Source organism: Paramormyrops kingsleyae, chromosome 16 (assembly GCF_048594095.1).
Source record: "Paramormyrops kingsleyae isolate MSU_618 chromosome 16, PKINGS_0.4, whole genome shotgun sequence".
Lineage (NCBI taxonomy): Eukaryota > Metazoa > Chordata > Actinopteri > Osteoglossiformes > Mormyridae > Paramormyrops > Paramormyrops kingsleyae.
This window is the reverse complement of record NC_132812.1, coordinates 22,618,351-22,631,656: the sequence shown is the minus strand read 5'-3', so window position 1 is coordinate 22,631,656 and position 13,306 is coordinate 22,618,351. Positions and strand designations below refer to the sequence as shown.

Below are 13,306 nucleotides of genomic sequence, written 5' to 3'. Positions count from 1 at the left end.
ATGGTAACTCCACCAATTAAAAGAAAAACAACACAATAAATGTAACAGTTAAATGAGTTTTTCGTGCAGGACATACAGGTGGATCTTCACCTGCAAGTACAAACATGAGTCAGACTGTATGGTCCAACAACACATATTGCATAGACGACCTTTTTAAAAGTTGACTTTTTTTGTCATTAATATTTTCATCCCATTCGGCTTGGCATCTTTTCATTAAATGAGAAGAGAGTAGAGGTGTGAGATCTGAAGGTGATCTGAAGATGTACGCTGCTGTATATCCAAGTTTCGAGTCCACTTGCTCATTCTCACGCCCACCGCAACCTGGCACCCAGCCAAAATGTATACTGTACTTCTGTGCATCCAGGACTGACAGCTTACTTTAAGTTCACACCTGAATTACAGAATTTGTGCTAGACGTCCGATTGCTCCAGTTCCAGGTGGGGAGATTATATACACAGTAAATGCATGCATCTACATACATATACACGCTAATAATCAGGGCCTTAGTGTTCCGTTGCGCTGCAGGAAAACGTCTCCAGCTAATTACTGACACGTTTCTAGTCCAGTATTAATTTATAGGGCTGTAAAACAACTTAAAAAGCAAATGAAAAAGTTTAAAAGGCACAAATTTGAAGAAGCCACAACCTGTAGTTGACAAAATGAGTCGGATCCGACCCTGAAGCCTGTTGCTACAGACACCAAGACAAAGGAAACGCCATCAGTGCATCTTGTCAGTCGTCACCAGGCAGCGGCGTAATTGGATGGGGCTTGTTTACCGAGCACATGACCCGGGCAGCCCGCCCATGCACCGACTTGGATATTTTTACGGAAGAACTGCAGGTTAAGTGCCTTTTCTCAGTGGGGAAACAAAAGCCCGCACCAAGAGACGTGGTGCAGCCAAGCCTTTGGTTACGCATCCCCCTTTGGAAAAGTAAAAACACACAGATTTCTGATAAGGTGTCCGCTAAGCGTGTTAGCTAACAGAAGTTTCATAGTCAAACTGGGACCAATATAAGAGGCGTTTCACAGAGCGTCTAGGTCAAAGCCCAGCTGTGGCACATTAACATTCGCTGCTGGAATGGACCATGGAAACTGGCCTGGGATCCGACAAGTTCTTGTAGAATTAGGAGGCGGACAGCAGGCTCACGCATCGCATGAGGGAAGCATTTGGAACGGGAGGCCTACAGCCCGATTGGATGCTCTAAACAGAAATAAATAACATAAAAATGGCGGGGACGTGGCCCATGCTCCTACATACGTGTTTTATGAAAAGCTCCGCAAGCCGGTCATGGTCTTGAAGACACTTCTCCAGTTCACCCAGGAAAAAGCTGCAAGGAGAGAAATGAAACACGATTATTCAAGGTTTAAAGAGTGTGGGCTACAAAATACAGAACTCTGCACTGCCGACGTACTCTCTGTGCCAGTCGGAGATCTGATGGATGTTGCCAAAGACTATCTTGTCTTTTCCTTTCATGTCTTCAGGGATCCCCTTCTCCTCTATTCTCTTCATGAAGCCCTATGACATCCAAACGCAAACATTAACAACCCTGCACATCACTAAAGCTGACTTAATATATTTAATGAATATTTAAATATATTTTTTAACTATTATTTTGGCTTCAGTGGATCTACGATTTTTCGAATCTTTAAATTGATAACAATTGAAGTTGTAGAGTCTACGTTTCTCAGAAAGTCTACGTTTCTGTGAAACATGAATAAAAATCTAAGTTTAGAAGCACTTGTGTATGCTCACACATGCATAGACAAACTCACACTAGGAAAATGCATTCAGATAAGGCTCAGGATATCTGTAGATGGCTCATACAACACAGATGTTTGACACAAACAGGCTTGTACAAGGACAGTGACTAGTAGGGATATAACAGAGACCCACCGCAGTAGTCAGGGCGGTGGGTCGGAATAGTTCATCAACATAAAGTGTGAAGTGACCTTGTGACCTTAGGTTATGCTGACTCACCTCTACCACGATGCCCAGGTCCCTTACGTAATCTTTCTCGGTCTGTATCAGCTCGTTAAGCACAAACCTGTTGACGGGCAAAGCTTTAAGCATCACCAGAGCCAATCAAAAGAACAGCAATGACAAAATGACCAGCAGAGGGCGATGCAGTGGCTAACGAAAATCAGCTCGTCATCGAAATCCAGCAGCTAGCTGTGCAAACGCCCACGGCGTGTGTCAGTCCAGCTTCTCATTTTCGTGGACGAGACATTATTACACATCCTCAAATATTATCAAAGTCTGGTTTGAGGCATGATGTGATGCCATCCTGAGACTTAATTTCTCTTGGTGAGAAAGGTCAGGAAAGATCCTCAAAATGGGATCAAACAATGAAAATAAAACCTTGAGGATAAAGAAATGGAAATGATACAGGGAGAAGGGGGGGTGTAACTAAGAAACGTGTGTGTGATTTAATGCTATATTTCAAAATCTGTGTCAATGCTAAGGACTGTGTTCATGGTGAAAAGAGGCGGGGCCTAGACCCAGGGGGCGGGGCCTAGGCCCAGGGGGCGGGGCCTAGGCCCAGGGGGCGGGGGCACGGCGGCCCTTACATGCGGCCGCGCAGAGCCTTGGCCCGCTGCTCTGCCTCTGGGTTCTTGGGCGCCATGGTGGGCTGCTCGGCGGGCGCGGTCAGCGCACAAAGCCGCGGGTACGGCTCCAGGCTCTGCAGGAGGGAAACCGTCCGATCGGTTTCAGACAAACCGGTTTAGGATTTGAACTAGGACTGCAATGCAGCATTTAATTAAGAATAAGGGCGGGGTGACAGCATTGCGTGTTTATGCAGGACTATAAAAAAGCGAACTGTCATTTCCCTATAAATATGAACGGGAGGATCCACCACGAAGCCGCACTCACCGTCTTGGTCTGGACCAGCCTCTCTATGGCGCTGACCAGCTCGGCCGCACTGGGGATCTCGACGGAGCTTTGGCGCGCGGCAAGCAAAGCGGCGGACTGCGCGGAGCGGGTTGGCAAGAGAGAGGAAGGCGGGTGGGTAGGCGTGCCGGGGGGGGGGGGGACAGGGGGAGAGAGACAAGCTGCTGTTAGATGCGGGCGGAGTTGGGGGCGATAGGTGTGGAGAGTCAGACAGGCCTGGGGATCAGCCCAGTTAGTACGGGGGGGGGGGGGGGGGGAGGTAGCAGAGCATCGGAATGATGCGGCAGGAGGAAGAAGCCGGGTGCAGGTCTGGGCATCACCGCGTCTGGGACCTCACTCATCCACAGTGCGTCAGCAGATAAATGCATATAGATAACAGCAGCAGGAGAATGCCCGTATGCCCCCCCACCCCTACTCAGTGAGGATTAGTGCCCGCAGGAGACCCCACAGCGGGCAGAATTATCCAGTTACTGTGCGGTTTGACCTGTTGGGAACCAATACAGAACCCAGATCCGCTTCTGATAAGCTTAGAACAAACTGGAACAAAAAAAAAGCGGCAGCAGCATAGAACCCTAAAGGGGCCGTACCTTCTCTTCCTGGGATGAGGGATCCTTGATGATCTCCATGGGGGGAGGCAGGGGGGTGTGCGCCTCGTCCTCCAGCTCCTCCTCCCCTCCGCTCTGCATGCCGGACGCAGATTTGGGCAGTGTGCCCTCCTTCCTGGCCCTCTGCAAGAGACCAGAGGCACAGGGTGGGGGGGGGAGGTCAGAGGGCACGTCGACCCCCCTCCGGCCGTCCTCTGACTCTGCCCCACATGACAGGCCCTCTTTTGTCCCATTGAGTCCCCAGCAGAGCATTTCCAGAAAGACCAGATGCCACTGTGGAGCAGCCATTCATTTCATGCAAAGCAAAGATGGAAATCAGTGACATCAAAGGCCGAGAGGAGCCAGAAAAGGGGATCGGTTTTCCATCAAAGGGGATGGAGCAGCCGTACGAGCCCAGTCTGGGGCTGCTCAGGTGGCAGCAAAAACGCAAACAGGGACACACTGCTAGGGGGTGCTGTGCAGCTCAGTGGGTAAGTCGAGTCGAGTCAAGGCACCTTTATTTATAATGCACACTTACAAGACAGCAGGTGCTGCGCAATAAAATCACATCGTCTTGGTTTAATTTAAGGAAACTGTTTGACATCCAGCACTGCACATCCCTCACACAGTAGGGATTGTGGAAGGTCACCATTTTCACTCAGCTTGAGTGGAAGGTATAACCGTGTGCCGTCTGCATAACAGTGATACGATACACTAAGGTAAGGACAGCAGGCTTATGATCGGAAGGTCACCGGTTCAAATCCTGGGGTCAGCCGAGTGATTCACAAGGCCCAGAACACTCGGCTCCTGATCCGACTTTCTCGCTCTTGGATAAATACATCTGCTAAGAATGTTACACAAAAAACAAAAAAGATGTTTTGAAGTGCTGCTGAAATCTGAAATGCAAAAATGCCTTAAACAGCATCTTTGTGTGGTAAATCACATGTATTAAAAGCAGGAAACATTCTGAAGACAAGGCTTTCACCCCAGTTACAGATGGAATCACAGCGATACCATGCTAGAAATACTTTTCAAAGAGTGACCACAGAAAATGCAGTTGCAAATAAAAAGGCATAATAATTCTCAAAATAAGAATGTCTAAATTTATGGTCATTTACAAGAAGAATCTAAATTGCCAAAGAAAGGCAATTTCAATTCAAACACCTTAAAAAACCACTATCACAAGATCCACCAAAAGGCAGGCCCTTTGTCACTGAGAACAGAGAGGCATCCCTTATGCGTGAAGACACCCAGGCCTACAGGGGGCGCCGGTACAAAGGACAGGATGTGTGTAACTCAGCTGACAGGCACACGCAACCCCAGCCAGGGGCAAGGGGCTTGACCACATAAACAAGGACACGTCCAACTGTGTCATGACGTGTCCTGCCTGAGGTCAGGTGACCCGCCTGAGTGTTTTTCGCATACGCCGTAGTTCAGAATGCTCCAGAGGCTCATTACGAAAACAAGGAGCTTTAATGAAACGTTATTTGCTCTGTGGTCAGATAAATGGACGTTATAAATAAAGGCTGTGTAGCTGAAGCACACAGTACCAATGGTTTGAGGCAGCTACTGGGAGGATGGGGGGGCCGTACAAGATAGGGGGACAAAACCAGGGAAAGTGTGACCTTTGAGGGAACAACTGGTACTCCCCAGCAAGGCCTGCTACCTTCCCATGATCAAACTTCCTCATTTACTATATTCTGCTCCATGCAAATGAGGTTCTACAGAAATTGGCCAAACCAAAATCATCGGCTTCTGGCCACATGAACGCACATGAAGTTATATTTAGTTGTAATTTGTTTAGCGATGAGACGTACCTACAGAGAGCTGGAGTCAGCCATCTTTAGGACAAGGGGACAGATAATTGGCATAGAAGACACATAAACCCCTCTGCCGGTAGCCTCAAGGGACAGAAATCAGCCCATGGAGCACATGCGAGGCCCCCGTTACCTCGTCGGCACTCTCGTCCTGCTCAAACTTGGGCCCGAGGTCGATGCTCTTGCGACCTTCCCGCTTCTTGGGCTTGCCGGGCACTTTCTTGCAGACGCTGTCGGCCTTGCCGTGACTGAGGCGCCGAACGGGGCTGGTCAGCCACTTCTTCAGCGTGTTGCTGGGCCGCTTGGAGCCCGGCGAGCCGGTCTGGATGGAGCTGACGGAGGCCTGCGGCTGCAGGGTGGCCACAGAGTCTGTCTTGGCCTCCGAGCCGCCGACTGAGTAGTTCTCTGAAAGAGCAGAAATGGGGATGGCGTCTTAAAGGCCGTGCATCCTGATGAGAACCACGGCATCCAGCGTAAAGAACCCTTTACCAGTTCAGGGTGCAGAAAAAGAGAATCACACAGAGATAGGCTGTACTCAGCATAACAGGAGCCAGCCAAGCACAGAGACCCCGATAAGCACCAAAAGCAAAACAGGCCGGAATCTTGTCCATGCAACTGCATGCTTGCTCTCCCAATTAAGGCATAACAATTAAGGCATGACAGCAAGCTCTGTGGTTCTGTTCACTCAGTTTGGAAGCTGCGCAGCTCAGCGGTAGAACCTTATCTCGCCACCTGGTTCCTGTCACGGAGCACATGATCGCGTACGATTTCCCCTCCCCCAGATTCCACGAGCAGGCAGTGCCATGAGTCATGAACGACACGCTTGTCCTCGCAGTCATCCAGTCACATGAGGGCTGGGTGAAGAGCACATCCCTGCAGCGAGGGGGGCTTCACCCACCCACCCCCCCGGAACAACATCAGACATGTTCTCTGCAAATCATCATCTCCTCTCTTCCTGACCAGTTCGACAACAACCCTGCCCCATATGGTTATGAACCATTTACCTTTTGGGAAATTGCTTCCTGTTTGACATCATAAGAAAGTGTGTTAGTGAGTCATAAGAAAACGAGAGTACTGAAAAGGAGGGAGAGAGCATTCCCTCACTTCATCTGTGTTTTAGCACCAGACTGAAACAAATCGAGCCCAGAAAACGTGACCCAGATACCCGGGCCCATGCGATGCTGCAGCCCGATACCCTTCCTCTCTTTCAGGCAGTCCTCCTCCTTCCTCCCATCCCTGCATCACACAGTTCTGCTCAGCATCCTGCCCAGTGCAGGTCTGACATGAGTGCCGACAGTCTGAAAGCCCCCGGACGTGCCCACGGCTCCTTGTGTACCCCCCTTTGTCAGCTGTGTCCCCGACGATGCTGAACAGGCAGGCTTTGTTCCATCTATTCCGGGGCCCTGAGCAAGTCAGGCCCAGAAATGTTAGCGGAACCGCTGTGTTCATGTACCCCAAACACCATTCCTGCAACAAAACCGGCTACCAAACACACATCTTTAGGACGATGTAGCCTAATGACTGGAACAAACTCAATGCACAACGATGGTCAACACAAACACGGTCTCGCGCGCGCGAGGCTGCTGCCGCTGGGTACGGAGATATGCCCCCGCAGATAGGGCGGAGCGGCGTGCAGATGGACTTCATTACTTCAGCTCGGAGCACAGCGTGACGATCCTTCTCGTACAGCCAGGGAACTCTCGGGTCTGCTAACTGACGACATACGGCTCACCATGTGCATGCACGTTACTGACGGCAGGCCAATGGCGTGGCGGCCGGACCACAGCGGGCCAATGGTGTGGCGGCCGGACCACAGCGGGCCAATGGCGTGGCGGCTGGACCACTCCGCGGCGTAGCCCTCCTCCTTAACAGCCAACCCGCTGGCCTAAGAAGAGGCAGCTGAAAGCACATCGACAAGCCACAGTGCTCTGGACAGGACTCTGCATGGCCACAGAAATATAGACACACATACATGTTTTTTTAATCAAACAGCCAGACGCTTCCGCTGGAGTCATTTAAACATTCTGCTCAAGGGCATTAAATCAAGAGCATTAAGCTGTGTCTGCACATCTTATTTCAACTACACTGTAACAAACACCTGTTTCAGAGCATAGTCTGCTTTGACCCTTGACGCCATCCAGCAGAACAAGCAGCAGCCATATGAACAGCGTGCAGACTGAAGATTCGGCACTCTCCAAACTCACACTTGGGCTGTGAAGGTGGGTAACAAAGTAAAGTGGCTGACTGAGTAATTAGGAAGGTCAAGTAACACAATCGTCGCTTTAGCGTGAGTGAGAGAAGCTGCAATGGTTAAAGACGGGAGACACCTTAAGGAGCCCCACCCTTCTCTCCACATAACTCCATCCAGACACAGGTGCGCAGAAATGATGTCATAGGGCAATGATGAATAATATAATACATATAATACCATGCTGTAATTCCAGACAAAGCAGCCCCAGCTAGCAAAAATTCAACCAAGAGGCGGGATCCTTGAAAATGCATAAAACTGAAAAGTTAAGTCAAGCGGTCAAGAATTTGTTCGCAAATACTCCAAGTTACTGTGTTACTGGACTCTGTTAATCGGGTCACCTATTAACCACCCCAACGATGAGGCCGCTGTGGGCTAAGGGGGCGACGCGGTGCTGTGATGAGCAGGATTCGGCTTCCGTAAGTCTGCCCGGTGAACGAAGCATGAGAGAAGGCGAGTCACGCGCACAGGAAGCGGTGAGGCCTCGCCGGCCCCATGTGCTGCGTGCAGAAAAAACCCCGAAGCGAGGCCGCACTCCCCAGCCACCGTCGGGCTCTGCTTCCGACAGGGTGGACAGCAACCAGTATCGGTAACAAACCAAGTCTGTTCTTTAGGTATTATGATGAACGTCTTACACTGGGAAACCTATTTTGCAGCAAACGTGAGCAAGGCTGCTGTAGGTTAAAGGACAGAAGCTGAGCAGATCTTTAATGCAAGGTTCTGCTTTCAGTCCATCTCACGCTACATGGCCAAGAGTATGCAGCCACCAGCTTGTGCAAAATCATGATATCATCAGTCCACTACTCTTCTGGGGAGGCTTTCCATTAGATGTCAGAACATTGCAGGGGGGCTTTGTGGCCATTGAGGGTGGGTATTGATGCTGCCTTGTCAGGTCCCTTTCTGTGAATTTGTGATTTCGACTAATTCACACCTGAATTTGCACCCTGACGTTTTGATCTTCACGATTACTTGCAGTTGACCAGAACTGCTCCAGCAGGGCAGAGATGCGGTGTGAACCTTCGTGTTGGCGTCCTGTGATGGTGACGAGTGGAAAGTCACTAACCTCTCCTGTAAAGGACTCATGTAGCTGACAATGTTTGTTGTAAGACATTGTTACTGTGTGCTTAATTATATACATCTGTCAACAATGGGTGTGGCTTAATTTGGCAATTCTTTTAATTTATAGAGGTGTTTGTGCAAAAGTATGTGCTGAGAGGAAATGAGCAGAGATCACTGACCTGGGCTGGGGAGGGGGGCTGTGGTGGATTAAGAATTAAAAGGTGGTTAAAACAGTACAGTAACAGCAAAGCAAAAAGCCCTTGAACTTAGAGCAGATGTCCAGGGACATGAAGTATAAAATTGCCTGGTTAGGTAACCAGTCCTGTAGGCTAAGGGGTGCTGCCTAATTCAGGCCAGACCACAGCTGCACAGCCATGGGATACGCTGCCTAGTTCTTTCCACTAGGAAGTATGTGGCTGAATGGATGACCTTGTACCGTATGACAGTGCCCCCGAGAACAGCTCTGTGGACCAGGCAGCCGTACAACGGGATGTGATGGAGAGAGAGCAGAGTCACTGTCCGCCGCTCCAAGGGACAGGCGAGCAGAGCCGCGAACACTGTGCAATTAACCAGTGAAATGCTGCATTGATGTTGTGAATGGGGCCCTTCTGCTGTCTCGTACATGCAGCTTGGGGGGGTGGGGGGTAGTGTGGGGTCACGGCTTTCCTCCTCTCAGAGCCCACAATGTTCCTTTTTGGCTTCGGGGAGAATCGGGTCACGTCCGCTCGCCGCCAAGCCCCGTCAGATCCACAGAGGGACGCAAAGCTGCAAGTAACGGCTGACGGCTGCCCCACGTCAGGGTCCCCGTGACCAGAAGGTGGCACTTGGAGGACTGCGTCATGGAAGCCTGACATCGCCCTCTGACTGACGACAGCGCACAAGTACTGTCTGTAGCGCATTAGAAACGGGTCGTTCCACGCTCCCCCCCCCGTCACAGGTCAGATTTTCCATCTGGATTCTGTGGCGGATTTACAGTGAAGCTCTGATACAAAACAAATTTACACCTTACAGTTTTACACTTTGCAGGGAGCTAGGAAAAGAGTTGACAGCACTTCCCAAAGACGAATATCAACTAGCAGATATTTGGTCTGTGGTTCCTTGACCACTACGCCACCTGCTGGCCATATGGCCCCATCCAGCTACACTCACTCAGCATGGAAACGGTGAGGGGCAGCAGTGTCCCACTAGCTCCATCTCCCTGCTGAGACACAGAAAGCCTGCACCGAGCACACATGCACACAGACCCACACACAATACGGAGTTGTTTTCACTAAACACAAAGACCTAAAAACAGATGATCAAAATCACTTTTCATTTTGCATGGAAAAAAAAAATGATCTGCTTTTCAGAAAAATGTCCTTGTTTAAAGGAAACAGGGCCACGGAGAAAGGAGAAACATCTACCAACTTCAAAAGAAGCATTCAGAGCAGTGTGGATGAACTGGCCAGACACAGCATGAAAAGCAAGACTGAAGGTCACTTCCTTATTCCCAGGTTAGAACGGAAAAGATGTTGAAATGGGATTGTGGAAGAATGGATCTATTTAACGCAAATCGACATCAGCGTAAACAAGTCACAGAACAAGCTGGGACCATGCTCTCAACGGAAGAGAATTTGGAATATTTCCTACCAGAGGGATGAGTATTCTAAGGAACAGTCAACAGAAAGGCGTGAAGGATACTAATTCCCCGTCCTAAAGAGAAACATACCACTCCAGCTTAAGTCTTTGGAAGCAGGCGACCATGCTAGATGTACAGACTAGGTAGCTATTCCAGGTGTAATTATCTGCAAACAATAACACATATTCTAAACTACACGGACCTGCCACAGAAATTAAAGATCCTTAATCGGGAGCATTGTGCGTACTGATAAGACCCCAGGGCTTTGCTTTTCCAAGCAGACGACAGCTTCGAGCACTTTTCTTCCAGCTGACTGATAATGTTGTTATCTGCTAACTGTGTGTGTCAGATGGGATGTTTCATCGGTGACCTTCAGCACATTTAAAGCTTCCATTCTCCTCCCCAAAGCTTGCGTTTGGCTTCTGCTTTTGATAAAAATCAGAAATTGCAAAATGGCAATTTCTGTTCAAACTACTGCCTTTTTATTAGTATTTTCTTATTTTTTCCACAGTAATTTGCATTTGCCGCCATCAGCAGAGAGGTCCAAACAACTCTGCAGGTCACACAGCACTGGACGTCTGCAACCAAAAATCAGAGCAAGAACACAAACACCATACTATCCTGGCAAAGACAAAAAGCAAGAGAGAGAGAATAAGAACTTGTACAATAACCTTGGATGCTACCTGCCCCCACAGTCAGTCCCGGAATAATCTGGGCTTTTCAGGGAACGGCAGGCAAACGCACCGTGACTGACCCAAACCCTAACCCTTTCAGACAGAAATACCACATGTAGATTCCACGGTGACCATTTGGTTGACATGATGATCTCCACAGGAAGGCCAGGCAACTTCCCCAGGAGACTCTAGTCTCAGCCCATGGGACAAAACATGCTCTCCTACCAACATTCCAGAACATTCCACACCACCAGCCTGGGATGTTCGACGAAACGTAAAAAAAAAAACAAGACACTCACTGGGTTCTCTTCACAATTAATGTATGGTACACACGGAGAAGCAAAAAGAAAGTGATTTATACAGGACCAAACTGAAGTTGGAGAGATTTCCCTTCTAAATGCGTGATATTTAAAGCCTAAATGGCTACTCATTACAACATAAACGGCATAATTACAGGTTGTTGGTTTCTTTACATTGTTTATGCAAGATGTAATTATGCACAAACACGGGTGTGGAGTTTCGGGGGGGTTCGTTTATCATACCATCACGACCTTCCTAGTCGGAGTTTACTCACACAAGCTGTCTCGTGTTTAGCTACCAACACAAGGTCCTGGCGACGAGGAGCACTGAGCCAGCGTCCCACAGCAGGAGACCAAGGAGCGGGACAGCTCCTGGCTGCAGGAGCTGACGTGTGACAGATGGCGTCGTACCGTATGGAAACCTGATTGACCAGTCTGTCCATCGTCCCCACACCTTCCCACTGGGCGGCACCAGCCTATGACACACGGCTCTGCTCCCAAGATTACAGCTCAGTTCCACCCACCATTTCCACCCACGACTTATGCATGGCTACTCCAAGCTTTATAATCCTTCACACCCAAACCAGTGGATTCCCATTTCCTGTTTCTGTCAACTCCTAACAACAATAACAGCAACTGAACAGATTTTAAGGGAACCGCTGTTCTGCATATAAAAAAGTCTAACTTTCAGTTTAGTCAGAAAATGTGAAGGGAACCTGATGTGTGACAAATGATAGAGCAAGTGCCAAGAAGTCCCAAGAGGGACATACCACAGGTCTGCAGGACGTTTACATTCTCACAGTTAAATGTCCCCATACCAAGGGTTTCTCTTATCGACACTGACAGCCGTGACAAAATAACATCTTGTAAAATAAACGTCCCACCTCCCTTTCAAAGAAACGCATCGAGGAATACTGTTATCACTCAAATACCTCAACACATGAGAACAGCTACTGTACTTTCCATGTTAATCATCAAAACAGAGGCAAATTTGAGTTGAACGCCAAACTGTTTTGCATGGAGCTGTTGTCTGGAACCTAGACCGCACACATCCCGGTGTCATTTGCCAATGAAGATGCCATCCTCATTCTCTTCACTGGCATTGTGGCACCGGGCCAGATCACCTAGCGGTACCTGGTATGGCGAGTTACTCGTCACCAGAGTCTTCCTGCACCATTCGCGACAGACAGCAAATTGGACAGAGATGGGAACACTATAGCCTTCATCGACATGACAGAGCCACCCAGTTAAGTCTCAGGCAGTCTGTGCCAATATATCAGGCTTCATGCCAAGCCCAAGGCTGGAGATGAACTACAGAGTCCAGCTTGACGCAAGCATCAGCTAGAAAGCAAAGAGACTGAAGAGATGAAACCCCAAATCACAAAAGTTGCTAGATGTATCTTCCCAATATTTAATACATATGCATATATGCACACACTCCTTGAGGCTGTGGGTCTATGCAATAATAATAACAACAATAATAATAAAAAAACATTCCCAGCAGTACAAGCTGGGACTTTTAAAGCACACATCAACACAACGTACAATGTCCATAACATTCATTCATTGAATGAGAACGGTCAAGTCATGGAACCATTCACACACATTCCAACACTCGAGATCCATGCCCAAATCAAGTGCACCTCACACGCATTCTGGAACCTGAGCTCCATGGCCCAACAAAGGGCAACTCTCACCAATTGCAGAACTTGGGTACCCTGTCCCAGTTGGAGGAATCTAGCAGCAATGGAAACGAGTAACGCACCGATAATGGCAGGGCAGCAGCAGCAGCAGTGCTCCAGGGTCCAGCCAAAGCACCAGTGGCAAGAACAGCAGCCCATTCCGCCTTTCATCCTGCCCAGTTACGATCTCATGGTGAGAGGCGGGTGGTGTAGGGGGGTTAGCCACGAGAGATTGAGAGTGCCGCACAAGCAGTGATATCCACAAGCAGAACTGCAGTGCCGGCGTCCAGTGCCTGCTCTCTGCTGTGCCTGATATTCTGGAGGAGGGTAGTGGGAGGTACCACCAGAAGGGGCAGGTCACACAGCGTGCAGCTCACCAACCCGTGTGAATGTGCAAGAGGAAAAGAAAAAAAATGCCGCACGCTGACACACATG

At 49.2% G+C, this 13,306-nt stretch overlaps 1 protein-coding gene across 2 annotated transcripts in view; it reads right to left on the bottom strand.

Moving 5' to 3' along the window:
• Window positions 1-13,306, bottom strand: part of LOC111858319 (kalirin-like) — a 142,071-nt gene that overhangs the window by 16,962 nt on the left and 111,803 nt on the right. Inside the window, exons 35-41 of one of the 2 annotated variants that reach the window (XM_023839981.2) lie at window positions 5,425-5,696; window positions 3,478-3,618; window positions 2,873-2,968; window positions 2,569-2,681; window positions 1,979-2,045; window positions 1,413-1,516; window positions 1,259-1,328 (exon numbers count right to left, since the gene is read on the bottom strand). In XM_023839981.2, coding sequence (XP_023695749.1) covers window positions 1,259-1,328; window positions 1,413-1,516; window positions 1,979-2,045; window positions 2,569-2,681; window positions 2,873-2,968; window positions 3,478-3,618; window positions 5,425-5,696 — 863 coding nt within the window. The remainder of the gene's footprint in view (window positions 1-1,258; window positions 1,329-1,412; window positions 1,517-1,978; window positions 2,046-2,568; window positions 2,682-2,872; window positions 2,969-3,477; window positions 3,619-5,424; window positions 5,697-13,306) is intronic. The other variant, XM_023839982.2, reaches the window with a different exon arrangement.